The sequence below is a fragment of the Aethalodelphis obliquidens genome, unplaced genomic scaffold, assembly GCF_003676395.1.
Source record: "Aethalodelphis obliquidens isolate GAN/ISIS:26980383/991018 unplaced genomic scaffold, ASM367639v1 scaffold14, whole genome shotgun sequence".
NCBI lineage: Eukaryota > Metazoa > Chordata > Mammalia > Artiodactyla > Delphinidae > Aethalodelphis > Aethalodelphis obliquidens.
The window spans coordinates 33,438,635-33,452,699 of NW_020837958.1; the positions used below are offsets into that span (position 1 = coordinate 33,438,635).

Genomic DNA, 14,065 nt, shown 5'->3' on the forward strand with positions numbered 1-14,065 from the left:
ACTGGTCAAAAAGAAGGTAATGCTAGATGAATATACTTTACAATGTATACTTTATAATATGTAACAGATAAGCCATCTAATTTACTTAGCAAATATCTGAAAATACTGTCCAAAAATCATCCCCAAAACACACACACATGTATGAATTACCTAGTTCTTAGCTAAACAGAGATCATCTAGATCACAGGGCCCAACTTATTTTAAAGATGAGGAAACTGTCAGTACTTTGACAACTGGACTAATGCCCAAGTTTTAAAACATTCCAATAGAATAAAGTCACTGTAAGGTAATGAATAATTTATTAGAAAACACTCCCCTCAACCTGAGAGATAAATTACCTGTTCTGTTTGTTTCCATTTCTGTTCCAAAGCATCAAACATGACTCTGCACAGTTCTTGTACATCATGCTGCTGCCAAGCTATTTTAAGATAAAATTTAATTAAAAAGAGCTATTAACTTAGTGTAATGTAGCATTAATTTGTTGTTTAAAAGCAAATTGTCAGAAATATGGAAAAGTCTACATAAAATAATGCTAAATTTAAAAAGAACACAAAATATACATTATAGTCATAAAAAGGCAATCACAAGGAAAAGAATCACAAGAGCTCATCACTTTATAAATAGCATATGCTCTATAGTGCTACAATATTTGCTATTTTTGTTATTTTTCACTGTAGAGTCAAGAAATATGATAATAAAAATCTAAGCCAACACCCTTTTAAAATTTTAGCTTGAGTACATAAAAATAGAGTATAACCAAACTTACTTTACAAGAAAATTTTAATTGATCAAAAATTTATGCCTCAGAGCTTAAATTTTCAAAATAAGTTATTTTTAAATGCCAGCAAAAAGCAATCAAAAGGTTTAAGGTAAAGTTAATTAAGATGTTAATATGTGTCATTTGTTTATAATACGGTCTCAGAATTCCTTAGACTATTACAAATACTTATCATTATAAGAGAATTGGTACCCTCACTACTATCCCATCCAAAGCTCCTTGTAACATCTGTGGTTTCAATTGCTCTCTTTTTGCTGGTTTGTAACAAAACAAAAAGCCTTTGAAGTTGGTATGGTATACTCGTCACTGGATCTTCTTCAGATTCTTCAAATTCCCACCTATTGAAATGAAATGTTTGAAAATTATCTACAAAATATCTTTATTCTTTAAAGCATAATTAATATTATCATAACAAATGTTAAGATGTTAACTCTGAGGGCTTTGGATATTAACCGAAGCTATTAATATCTAATGAAACATTAGTCTTTCTCTAATTCATAAATTTAGAAAAAAGTTAGACTTTCACAAGAAAAGGCATAAGAAGGCAACATGAATAAAACGCAAAGGTCATTTGAAAGTAATTGATGAACTTGAATCTGGTCAAGATTCTTGTCCTAATTATTAACTCATAAAAATACAGGGAACAGAATATTAAATGACACTCAACCATCGAAATGCAAACTGTGAAAAACTATAGGAAAAATGCCATCAGTTTTTTATATATATATATATATATATATATTCAAGGAATAAATTGCAATGTGGAAATAAGATCGAAGAGGATTAAAATTCAATAGGTTGAGTCTTCTTTTTTTTTTTAACATCTTTATTGGAGTATAATTGCTTTACAATGTTATGTTACTTTCTGCCATACAACAAAGTGAGTCAGCTATACCTATACATATATCCCCATATCCCCTCCCTCTTGCATCTCCCTCCCACCCTCCCTATCCCACCACTCTAGGTGGTCACAAAGCACTGAGCTGATCTCCCTGTACCATGTGGCTGCTTCCCACTAGCTATCTGTTTTACGTTTGGTAGTGTATATATGTCCATGCCACTCTCTCACTTCGTCCCAGCTTACCCTTCCCCCTCCCCGTGTCCTCAAATCCATTCTCTACATCTGCGTCTTTATTCCTGTCCTGCCCCTAGATTCTTCAGAACCATTTTCTTTTTTTAGATTCCATATATGTGTTAGCATATGGTATTTGTTTTTCTCTTCCTGACTTACTTCACTCTGTATGACAGACTCTAGGTCCATCCACCTCACTACAAATAACTCAATTTCGTTTCTTTTTATGGCTGAGTAATATTCCATTGTATATATGTGCCACACCTTTATCCATTCATCTGTTGACAGACACTTAGGTTGCTTCCATGGCCTGGTTATTGTAAATAGTGCTGCAATGAACATTGTGGTACATGACTCTTTTTGAATTGTGGTTTTCTCAGGGTATATGCCCAGTAGTGGGATTGCTGGGCCGTATGGTAGTTCTATTTTTAGTTTTTTAAGGAACCTCCACACTGTTCTCCATAGTGGCTGTATCAATTTACATTCCCACCAACAGTGCAAGAGGTTCCCTTTTCTCCATACCCTCTCCAGTATTTATTGTTTGTAGATTTTTTTTGATGATGGCCATTCTGACCAGTGTGAGGTGACACCTCTTTGTAGTTTTGGTTTGCATTTCTAAGTTAAGAGTCTTATCAATCAATTTCAATGCACAGATCTTGTTTAGATCGTGATTTGAACAGAATGTTTAAAAAAGATATTATGAAGCAATCAGGGAAATCTTAGCAGTGACCTGAGATATAATTTACAGATGATATGATTGGGTATGTGCTTCCAAATAATCAGAATGGAGGATTATAGACAAAAAAGATTGATAATGAGTTGATAATATCCAAAGCTGGGTGATGGGTACAGAGGGATTCATTATACTATTTCACTATTTTTTAATATGTTGAAATTTTCCATAATTCATGCCTACACACCTAAAGTGGTAGGTTCTCTCCAGCTCTTATGTAGCAAGTGAAGAAAATAAACAAACAGAACTCTATCCTTCATGCTAGTGCTACCCTGTCTGTAGCCCAGCGAGGTCCAGCTTCTTAAAGGAGCCATTCCTTCCTTAGTTCTACATTATGAAACACCATCAGGCTCTTGGGCTTTGTTTCCCCACCTGCAAAAAGCTTCATTCTCTTTTTACAATCTCTAAGGCATCCTCTTTAATCTTATCTCTCACTCCCCCTCCACTCACTGGGCTCCAGTCACAATGGATTTTTGTTCCTCAAAGGCTTTTGCACTTACGGTTTCTTCTGCCTTGAATGTTCTTCTCCTGTATCTTCACAGGACTGACTCCTGTCAAGTCTATTCTATGGTATTTCCTCAGAGGGGCCCTCCGTAACTACTCACCCTACATCTTGACAGTTATTCTTTCCATACTGTCGTGATTTTCTTCATGGCATACATGACTGTGAAATGAGCTCATTCTATTGGCTGACCTACAGAAGGTCTAAGGGAGGGACTCTGTCTTATTCACCACTGTAATTTCTGTGCCTAAAAGAGTGCTTGGCACACAATAAGTGTGCAACATATGTTTGCTGAATCAATCAATCTGGCTATGCTCTTACTCTTTTCCACAGAGCTATATGTTTACGGACCTCTTCCAGGGTGGAACTCATGGTTAAGCTCCTGGGGTCCCTGTTCCTAAGCAACACTCCCCAGAGAAGGCACATTATCATGGACTACTGAGTTTGTTCTAGTTTTGAGGACAAGCTCTAGATTTCATCTATTAACCTCATCTTCCATCTTCTTCTGACAAAAACTCCATTTAAGCAGATCTCCTGGAGGCCCCTGCAATATATCGCACTTAGTGGCATCAACTACAATACAGGTCGAATAGGGTAATGGAAATTCTGGCATCTAGTGGGTTGCTACTTCTAGCAGTGTGGCCTCTGGCAAACTATTTAACCTCTCTGTGTCTTCAGTTACCTCCTTTGTAAAATGTGGATAACAGCATGTATTCAATAATTCATACAGTTACCATGAGAATTAAATGAGTCTATATGTAAAGTGCTCAGAACAGTACCTGATACAAACTAACAATAACAAACATTTAGGTAGCACTTACTATTACTCAGTTTTGCTCTTGAAAGTCCTCCTGTCTACAAGGCCCTCTTTTTCGTCTCTACCTGGCCAAACCATACCTATCTTCAGGACCTACCTCAAGTTCTACTTGCTCTTCTAAGCCACTTCTCCAAGTTTCATTAATCTCCCTTCTCTCTAAACTCTCATGGTATTTAGCCATCCTTAAATGTTATTTAAACTATTTTATACATACATATATTGCTACTGTGAAGAGATCTGTAAATTACTTAAAAACAAAGATCTTATTTCTAACTTCATCTCTCTCTACCAAATGCCTAGCATATAAACACTAGGTAACAAATACTTGCTGAATGAAAAACAGGCCAATTTTTACAAGTAAATTCAGATGATGAGCTTACATATGAATGCAATGGTAATATAATGTTGTTTGTAATATCAAAAGTTCCAAAAATAGTTTAAATACATATTTACAGTAATTACAAAGATGTTACTCAAAAGTAACACAAAAAGGAGAAAAAAATCAGTTTATTTGTACTTTAAAATGTCTTAAAAAATAAGTTATGTATACTGTAAAGAAATACACAAAGTGAGAGTGTATTAAATGTATTATAATAGGATACTCATAAAAATAAATGTCTGACTTTAGGGTTTATTTAAATATGGACTTCCTCCATAGAGCATTTTAAAGTATCTGATATATATACATTCTTTTAAAAATACATTCTCTCTCTCTCTCTCTCTCTCTCTAATATACACACACACACACACACACACACGCACACGCACACGCACACACACACACAACACCGGAACAGCTGCATTGTATTTTAATTAAAAAACAAAATCTGCAAGTTTAAGAAGACAACTTTGTTTCTTAAATTGAGAGGTGGAGGAAAAAAAGAATACAGTTTACACATCCAGATTATCTCCAAAAGCAGATAACTTATTTCTTCACAAAGGCATTAAAGCTAAAAGTGAGGAAGCTTAAATACAATAATTTATCTTAAACATAAATCTTATCAATTTTATCCTTTTGCTGTCTATGCACTTCTGATTCTCTTTCCCCACAAATTTTTCATATGCTGTCTCTCATAAGATCCTTTCCTTATTTACTATTCAAGGTATGTTTTAAGAAGTGAGAGATGCCCCAAACTTAACAAATAAGTGCAAGAAGGAAAACAGACTTAATTAGTTAAAAACTATATTTTCATTCTTAAATCAATTTTATTTATAGAATTTTTTTGAATACTCACTTATATAATGCATTCCTAAATTCAGGAGTCATAAAAAGTGTTTGCAAAAGGCTATTCAAATAGCAAGTCATTGCTTGGTTTACTAATCCCACATATCCTTTAAAAAAAAAGCACACACAAATATACATAAATCAGCATTTACATCAAAAAATTAATGAAAAGAAAACTTAAGAATTTACTACACAGTAAAAATTGAGAGGTTAAGGTTACAGTTGGAAATTATTTCAATTTTTTCAACAGCACCTAAGAAAGACCTCTTTGCTAATATGTGCACTATGTCAACCTTATTTCTCAGAAAAAGTCAGGATCTTTGGACATATTGCTATATGTCCAGAGATACACATGGATATTACATAGCATTTAATAAAACTTTAAGAGGGTTATGTTTAATAAAGTATTTTTTGACAAAAATCATCTTTGTTCACCAAATCTAAAAGTTGTGTATTAAAATGGAAAAGTATAAACATATTCACTTTAAACATCATATATACCCAACAAATGAAGACAGTACCGAACCAGTTATCCCAGTCATCAGGCCCCATAAACCAATTTCTACCAAGAATTAACAACATGAGATAAATTCACTGTATACAAACTCAAAGTGACTTCCACTGTTTTAACAAACCCATGAAGTATGAAATCCCACAGATCAGCACGCTATGCAAAGAGTGACTATTAAAGTAAGAAGAGAACTCAGAGATGGAGGTAGGGGAGAACCGAGAGAGGGGGAGAAGGAAAGGAGAAACTTACATGCATTCAAAAGTCAAGTGAACTATTTTAAGTACTTAGTTTTATATACCTAATTGGAAATGGCTACCACTGTTGAGAACATTTTCGGAACTTCTCCTTTGAAGTAGACTTCAGGCCCAGTTTATGAGGTACACATAGCACACAAATCAGCCTCATCATTTTATTATACCTCATTATTTTAGTAAAATGTGGTAAACACATTGCTTAATAATTAAACTTATTTACTCCCACTTAATACTGAAAGACTTGGTTATCTCAAAAAAACGTAAATTTTTTCTCAATACATGCCAAAGGCGTTCACTGAAGCTTTTTGAAATACTTTTTCAATTTCCCAAGAATTAACAAAAATATCTTAAGAAATGGTAAACACTGTGGATAAACTATATTGCTAATGAAGGTGATGAAAGGACCAACAAATGCACAGTGAACCTTGGTCAGTTGTGGAAAAGAGGAATAGATTCCATGCTATCTGCACTTGCACAGTTCTAAGAAGAGACCAAGTAGTTACCTATCGTTCACTCTGGACTAAGGTTCCAGCTTTGATTTCTAGTGCCTTTCATCTTTAAGAATACTATGTATATATGTTTATATATTTACTTTACATTGTTATATACTTATAAACTGCTTCAATTCCTAACCAGCATGCCCCACCTGAGTTGTGCTCACAACACCCTGTCCTACTCTGTTCTATAACTGTTTATTTACCTGTATGGCTTCCCCAACAGACTGTGGGGGGAGGGGTCAAATCTGATTTCTCTATCTATCCTACTACTTAGCATAGCAGCAGGTGCACTTGAGGGAGAAGTGCATATGACTTACAATAATACAAATCTGTAAGATATCTGGACTGATTATTAATAATAAAAAGCATTATTTCATTCTTAGGTTATATAAACGGACTCTTTCCCATAAACGACAGCACTCAAGCAAGGAGACCAGGTTGTCCTGCACCTTCTTCTCAGCTGAGGCTGCCTGGGATTTCCCTTCTTCTCCATCTCCTTCCCCCAACTCCTCAACAGTCAGGGACAACCACTCTACCTGCAGCCTTAAAAGGTAAATGAATACTGCTATTGTTCTTTGTGTACCTTAAGACCAATCATGTATCATTTATTTATGACTTTGTTTCCCTTCCCTGGGCTTAAAAAAGGGTGGCGGGGGAGGGGTTTAAGGGAAGGAGGGAGTAATAATTTTTGCCACTGCTGTTTACTTTACCACTAGCAATAAGAATCATATAGAAACCTATGGTCTTTTGTACCTAACTCAGCACCATATGTAAACAGAATGAACAGTGTCTCAAATAAATGTACAACTATTTTCCAAAAGTATGAAGGTTTTAGTGAGATTAGTAAGATAAAATGTTATTGAATAGAAATCTTTTGTCATTATGCGTTGTCTAAATCAGCAAATTTCAAATGATAAATGTTATCAAGTGGGTCCTCTATCTGAAATAGTTATGAATCAATATTGTAAGTACAAGCTAGTTAAGGGAGAAGAACATAAGAACACATGCCATTCTGCAGAGGGCAAATGCAGAAAGAAATCATGAACAGAACCAACAAGAAATGAACGAGAACTCGAACAGGTCAAATGAAGTAGAATGAAACTGGCCAACTCCTAAAGTAGATAAAATAAAATGAAAAGAATTGTGAAAGAAACTGCCCAAGGAAAGATATCTCGGTTTTAAATGATGAAATACCTCAGTCATGTGGTTTCTAATCACCTGAGAGTCCACATCAGCCTTCAATCCACTCCTTATTCCTTAAAGTCCCCCCGACCCCCAACCATCTCCTATCAACTGTGGCTGGCTACCAGAGCAGTTGGTAGGCAAGGGAAACAGGAAAGAATATGTTAAGTCCTCAGCCTCACTGCATTATGGAGAAATGTTTTCTTACAGCCCTGAGTTGAAATCATGAGAGCATTTTTCAATAAAAACATTTTGTACATTTACAATAATTTCTTAAGGAGAATGCAAATTCAGTAGTCAGTAACAAAACACTTTTTGGGACTTCCCTGGTGGTCCACTAGTTAAGACTCCACACTCCCAATGCAGGGGGCCCGAGTCTGATCCCTGGTCAGGGAACTAAGGGAACTAAATCCTGCATGCCACAACTAAAAAGATCCCACATGCCACAACTAAATATCCTGTGTGCCACAATGAAGATCCCGCATGCAGCAACAAAGATCTGTGTGCCACAACTAAGAACTGGTACAAATAAACAATAAATAAATATTTTTTAAAAAGAACACTTTTTGAACCCCAGCTCCTTTGGATGTGTACAGATTTTTTTTTTTTTTTTTTGCGGTACGCGGGCCTCTCACTGTTGTGGCCTCCCCCGTTGCAGAGCACAGGCTCCGGACGCGCAGGCTCAGCGGCCATGGCTCATGGGCCTAGCCGCTCCGCGGCATGTGGGATCTTCCCAGACTGGGGCACGAACCCGTGTCCCCTGCATTGGCAGGTGGACTCTCAACCACTGTACCACCAGGGAAGCCCGTGTACAGATTATTTTAATTCACAAAGGCAGTACCCCAGAACACCGGAGGAAAATGTACTGGTAGGGAAAAGAGCTGTATGAGGAACAATAGTTGGGAATGAAGACTATGATTACATGGCAATGTATATCAAAGTCCTCTAAAAATATTTTTCATAAATTTCAACTTAGTAATTCAATTTCTAGGAACTTACTCTAAGGGAATAATCACAGATGAAAATGAAAACTTATGTATAAGTATGTTCATCATAACATAGGTAATAATTACAGTTTAACTATCTAAATCATATAATGAAACACTATTCTTCAGCCACTTAAAACCCATATTAAAATACTATTTAATAACATTGAAACATGCTCCTCATATAGTATTACATGAAAAAATATATATTAAAAGTCTGCTCGCAACATGATTTCCCCATTTTCTTAAAAGCATTCAGATGAAGGAAAGATAAGACAAAAATAAGCAAAATCATTAAAGCAGTTTCTGTTAATAGTACTGTCAGTGATTTCCACTTTTTTCATTTTACAATATGACAATGAACGTGTATTACATTCGTATTATAGGAGAACTTTTTTTTTTAAAGTATGCTTTAGTCTCTAGGAATTTACAGGCATCAGAGAGCCATACAGTACTCAGCACAAAGTAGGAGTTCTGTAAATACTTCTTGCATAAGGACTGAGTTGGTTGTCAGAATACACAGCAAAAATTTCAAGAATCCTGACTTGTTAAATCTGGAACTTTCTCTAAGTATTCCAACTATCTCATAATAATCTAGGGTATCTATTTTTTTAAAAATGCAATTTATCCAGTCTACTGCAGAGCTAACTAACTTAGTATTTGGAGGAGTAATGCCTCAGAACCTACATTTTTAACAAGTATCTCAAAATGATTTTTAAAGAAATAAAAATTTGAGAGTCACTATACTCTAGACAGTATAATGAGAAAAGATACTTTGTCATTCTCTTTTATTCTTGGTAGTTTGCTGCAAAAAGTTCTATTGACATAAATGATCCTAAATACCAAACACGACCAGCTTTTACCATTTTCAGAACAAATACACCATTAAGCCTGTACAAAAGATTAGCTATGAGGAAATTATTCTACATTTCAATTACAAAATATAGTAAGTGGAAGATTACAGAACAAATTAAAACAGTATCTACAATATTACTCTACAGTTTTCTTTTTATAATAGATATTTGTGTCTAATATTTACAGTCATCTCTGTTTTAAAGTTCTAAGAGTAAACACTCTGAAGCCATACCTAACATGAAATACCATTAACTAGCTATATAATCAAAGGCTTCTCTAAGCCTGTTTCCATTTCTTTTAACACGAATACTACCTACTGAAAATGTTTGTTTTAAGATAAAATGATATGTGAAAGTATCCCGATTATATTTTCAGGCAATTAACCAGTCTTATATATAAATATAAAACTGCATAAATAAAGCAATTCCATTAGCTCAATAAATTGAAAAAAAATTCAAAAATATAGGTTTAAACGTATTCAGAAAAAAGCTAACAGGAATTTTTAAATTACATGATTAATTTCAAACATATGATTAGATTAAACTAGAAGATAACACAGTAGTTCTGATAAAATAAGCCTGGCCCATCTGTTTCCACATGAAAGTATCTGCCATAGTCTATTCCAATGCACATGGAGATACATTCCTTTCCAGAGGAAGTCAACTTCAAAAATTTAAGATTAAATTCAAGATAGAAAATTATCAAACAGAAAAAGTCTTCCTTCAAAATCCAATATTTAATATTTTTTACTAAATAATGGCAGTAACAATACAGTAAAAATAACAATGGGTTGAGGGAAAGGGAAACCACATTCTTGTTCTAACTTTGCTTCTGCTAACTAGTGATCTTGCTCTGGGTCTGTTTTCTCTAATCCATAAAATGAGAAGATTAGGCTTGAGATTGCTAAGATTACTCTGGATTAATGCCCTATGATTTTATGAAAATACAACAACGACAACAATAATATATCTTACCAGTTTCTGATTTATTCAAAATAGATGAATAGGAGTAGCTTTGGCTGACATAATCACTGGTAGAGCCCACAGAACCTTCTCTTGGAAGTGGACCTATAAATTTGTCATGAACACTGTCATCCCCAGCACTGGAATCCTCCTAAAATGTAGCATAACCAATATTTACTGAGTGGTAAATATTGCTAAAACAATGAAAAAAGGCATACTAATTCCTGAGGCAATGAAAAAAAGACAAGGCATTACTGGTACCACCAAGACATTCAAAGTATATACCCTCACTATTTCCTGTAGGAAGGTTTGAAAGATGCCCAATATAACACACTTTGGAAAAATGCTTAGGTCTCCTTCCAAAGTTCTTACTTTCTCAAATTTATTTAATTCTTTTTCAAATTTTGTTTACATGAGAGAGATTTCTGGTACTAATTAATCAGAGTACAATTGTGAACTCCTTAATGACAGAGTTTATCATTTATTTTTACATCACCCTTGCTAAGTAGGCCTGAAAGGTAGGGGACACTCAATAAGTATTGAATGAAATGGATAGTCTCCTATTGTCTCCAATAAGAAACTTCCTATTAATGAGGAAGATGTCCAAAAGGAGTAAGGGATATAAAATCAGCACAAGCAACTAAGAGCTGAAGACTAATTACTAAGCATTTTAAAACATGAATCCCCAAATTAATAGCTAATTTAGTTTCAATGTCAGACTAATCAAAATCTTCTCATGATGTCATAAAAATAAACAATGAGATTAAGGAAAGTCAGAACATATTCTGGCATTGCTTCTGTATGGATATCCTGTGTTTAATTACTGTCTACTGTCCAGAGAGGCATTCTAATTCACAATAGACTTCTAAATGAAAAGCATCAAACAGAAGAACTTTTCCTGAGGAAAGTTTCATTAAAGAGAAGCGTTCTGAAAAAGTCCATAAACTCTGTGAGTTTCCTCAGTCTGTAAAGCAGCAAGGTAAATCAGACCAGGTTTTTTCAATGAATCTCTCTCAAATTGGGAGTTACTAGATTTGACGATCACTAAAGCCACTGAACCAGACAGGAAAGGCTATTGAAATATGAATTGCAGCAAACACTAAAAGAACAGAAATAAAGCATAGAATTTACAAACTAGTCATTCCAAAAAAAAATGGGGGGTGGGGGACGGGGAGTGAGAGCAAAACCAGCAGAGTAGATAATTCTGGGGGTCTGTTCCTCTACCAGAAAACCTGGGCAAAACTGCCGAAGATTTACACCAACCAAGCAAATGCTTAACCAAACAAAAGGCCACTGAAACACAGTAGGAGATCCTAGACCCATCCCCATCCCTGTTCTAGTGGTGATTCTCAGTGTGGCAAGAGACTATATACACAAAGTGCTATGGATGCCCAGTGTAACCACGTTAACATACATACAAGCCAACAGAAAACAGAAAAATAATTTATTATACATAAATTGCAAAACACATCTCTCCTCCTTCCTTTGGAAAACTGCTTCCCAAGTAGTAGGTGACAGTGCACAAAAATTATGACTATAGGGCTTTCTAAAGCGTTTACCAGCAGTATTTGAGGCTGTTCACCATCTTTATCTGTCAAATGCAGAAAGTTCTTCTTTCCTGGCTCAAAATTAGCATCAAGAAGAGACTTGTCACTGGTATGATCCAGTGGAGCCTACAGGCATAAAATAAGATATCTCAGATTATGAGAAACATTAATTATAATAATAAAACAAGTAATATGTAAATAGACACATATCTACAATTATTGGGCTTAAACAGTATTTTTTTAAATGAAGATTCTGAGAAATTCTGTTAATCTAGGCTTGGAATTAACTCATCTATTCAGGAACTGGGATGGCTAAGCCCAGTGACAGGGCATATACTGACAGGTATCCCAGCTGTTCACATTTCCCAACATCTAAAAAACTGAAGTACTACACAAAAAAGTATTGTAAACATTTGTTTTGATGTTCTCTAAAATGTATGCAATATAGTATTCAATGGGTTTTCATGAAAATTAACTAAAGATTATTTTATATCACTAAAAACTGTAAAAACATGTTTTGATATAGGAATATAATGAGAATTCCCACATAAGGAAACACACTAAGCAACCCAACCCAAACAATTATGTAACATTGAAAAATGGGCACCTTCAGAAAGACCCTCGAAGGAAAAGCCTGTCCTAGTAAATGATACCTATTTCAAGTCCACTGTCAGGATTCAGAGGATCCCAGGGTGATAGAAGTGATCACTCCTTTGAAAACTAAACATCTAACATGTTTAGTCTTCACCTAACTCTTTTATCTGGTAGGCAATTTAAACCCTGGCTGTCATTCTGATACATTCCAGTTGGTGGATGAGAGACAGAGCTCTGCATGCTCCAAGCCATACTCACCCAACATTCCAGGCCACTGTTGAGAAAAATGAGGGATGGGATGAATGCCCTATTCTTTTGTTTTAAAACTATTTTGTTCATTAAGAAATGTTTTTAATGTTTCAAAGACACGAGGAATATCTCCTTAGAAGGACTTACTTTATGGAGATGCCTTTCTTACAAAATGAATGTTATATAGAAGCACAGGTATTAAGGACAAAAAAATTAACTATAAGAGATTCTGCCACTTGCTATTTGTGTGACTCTGCGCAAGTTACTTCACTTCCCCATGACTCAGTTTTTTCACCTATGAGGCTGGGATAGCACTTACCTCATAGTGTGGTTAAAAGGATTAAATGAGGTTATATTTGTATAAAGTCTAGTATCAGAACAATACTAGCTACACAGTAAGCACAAAATAAGTGTTAATAAAATAAACATATCATCTCACTTTGGATCACATCTAGAAATCCATGAGAAAAACAGGACAGAGAACCAGAAGCTAAGAGAAGCCACTTGAAAGGAAGAAAGGTATCTTTGGGTCCTTTATATTCTCTGGCAGGAACCAGATCTCTCAGCGTCTCTCAGGCATAAAAGATCAGATGATACAGCTAGAACACATAGGGGTTTTACCTCAATAAATGTGTCTCTGTGTGTATGAGATGGTGAGTAGATAAATGAATCAGGTTTTCAAAGAAGCATACATGCAGCATTGTACAGTAAGCAGGTAAGAGTATACTCATAGAAATGTACGGTAGGCATATTAAGACACAAAAATTAAGTACTTAAGAACAGTCACAGCTGAAGAAAGAAAAATACTTAATCCTGGCATAGTGCTATAGCAGATGTTAATTTAACAAACACTTTTTGAGTGCCTAGGGATAGTATCTTTGGAGGATACAAAACTAATACTATGAGGTCCTAGACATCAAAATATATTCTATCAAGTGGAAAGACACAAATGAATAACAACTATGATAAAAAGACTATAAGTGGCATAGCAGAATAAAAAGTGCAATAGGAGAACAAAGAGAAAGATTACTTTTAAAGTGGCATGAAGAAACATCAAGTAAGGCTTCTTAAAAGTAAGAGATAAACAGGACTTGGGCAGACAGTATAGAACTATCCTTTAAATCGAAAAAGAGGCAACACTAGAAGTTATACCGTAATGTAAAAGAGAATATTCAAAGTTTCAGATTAAATATCATTTCTCTTTGTATAACTTGTTGGACTACCAATTTTACTGCCCAATTTCAGAGGGGGAAAGTTGGCTAATTTAAAACACTAGGGTTTTTTTTTTTTTGTAAGTAGAC

General features: G+C 34.9%; 1 protein-coding gene across 4 annotated transcripts in view; it reads right to left on the minus strand.

Moving 5' to 3' along the window:
* USP47 (ubiquitin specific peptidase 47) overlaps positions 1-14,065 on the minus strand; it is a 122,201-nt gene that overhangs the window by 58,660 nt on the left and 49,476 nt on the right. For 2 of the 4 annotated variants that reach the window (XM_027115375.1, XM_027115374.1), the window contains 5 exons: positions 11,934-12,047; positions 10,387-10,525; positions 5,138-5,234; positions 971-1,116; positions 339-418 (listed from right to left, as the gene is read on the minus strand). In XM_027115375.1, coding sequence (XP_026971176.1) covers positions 339-418; positions 971-1,116; positions 5,138-5,234; positions 10,387-10,525; positions 11,934-12,047 — 576 coding nt within the window. Of the gene's footprint in view, positions 1-338; positions 419-970; positions 1,117-5,137; positions 5,235-10,386; positions 10,526-11,933; positions 12,048-14,065 lie in introns of those variants that run through there. The other 2 variants (XM_027115376.1, XM_027115377.1) reach the window with 2 other exon arrangements.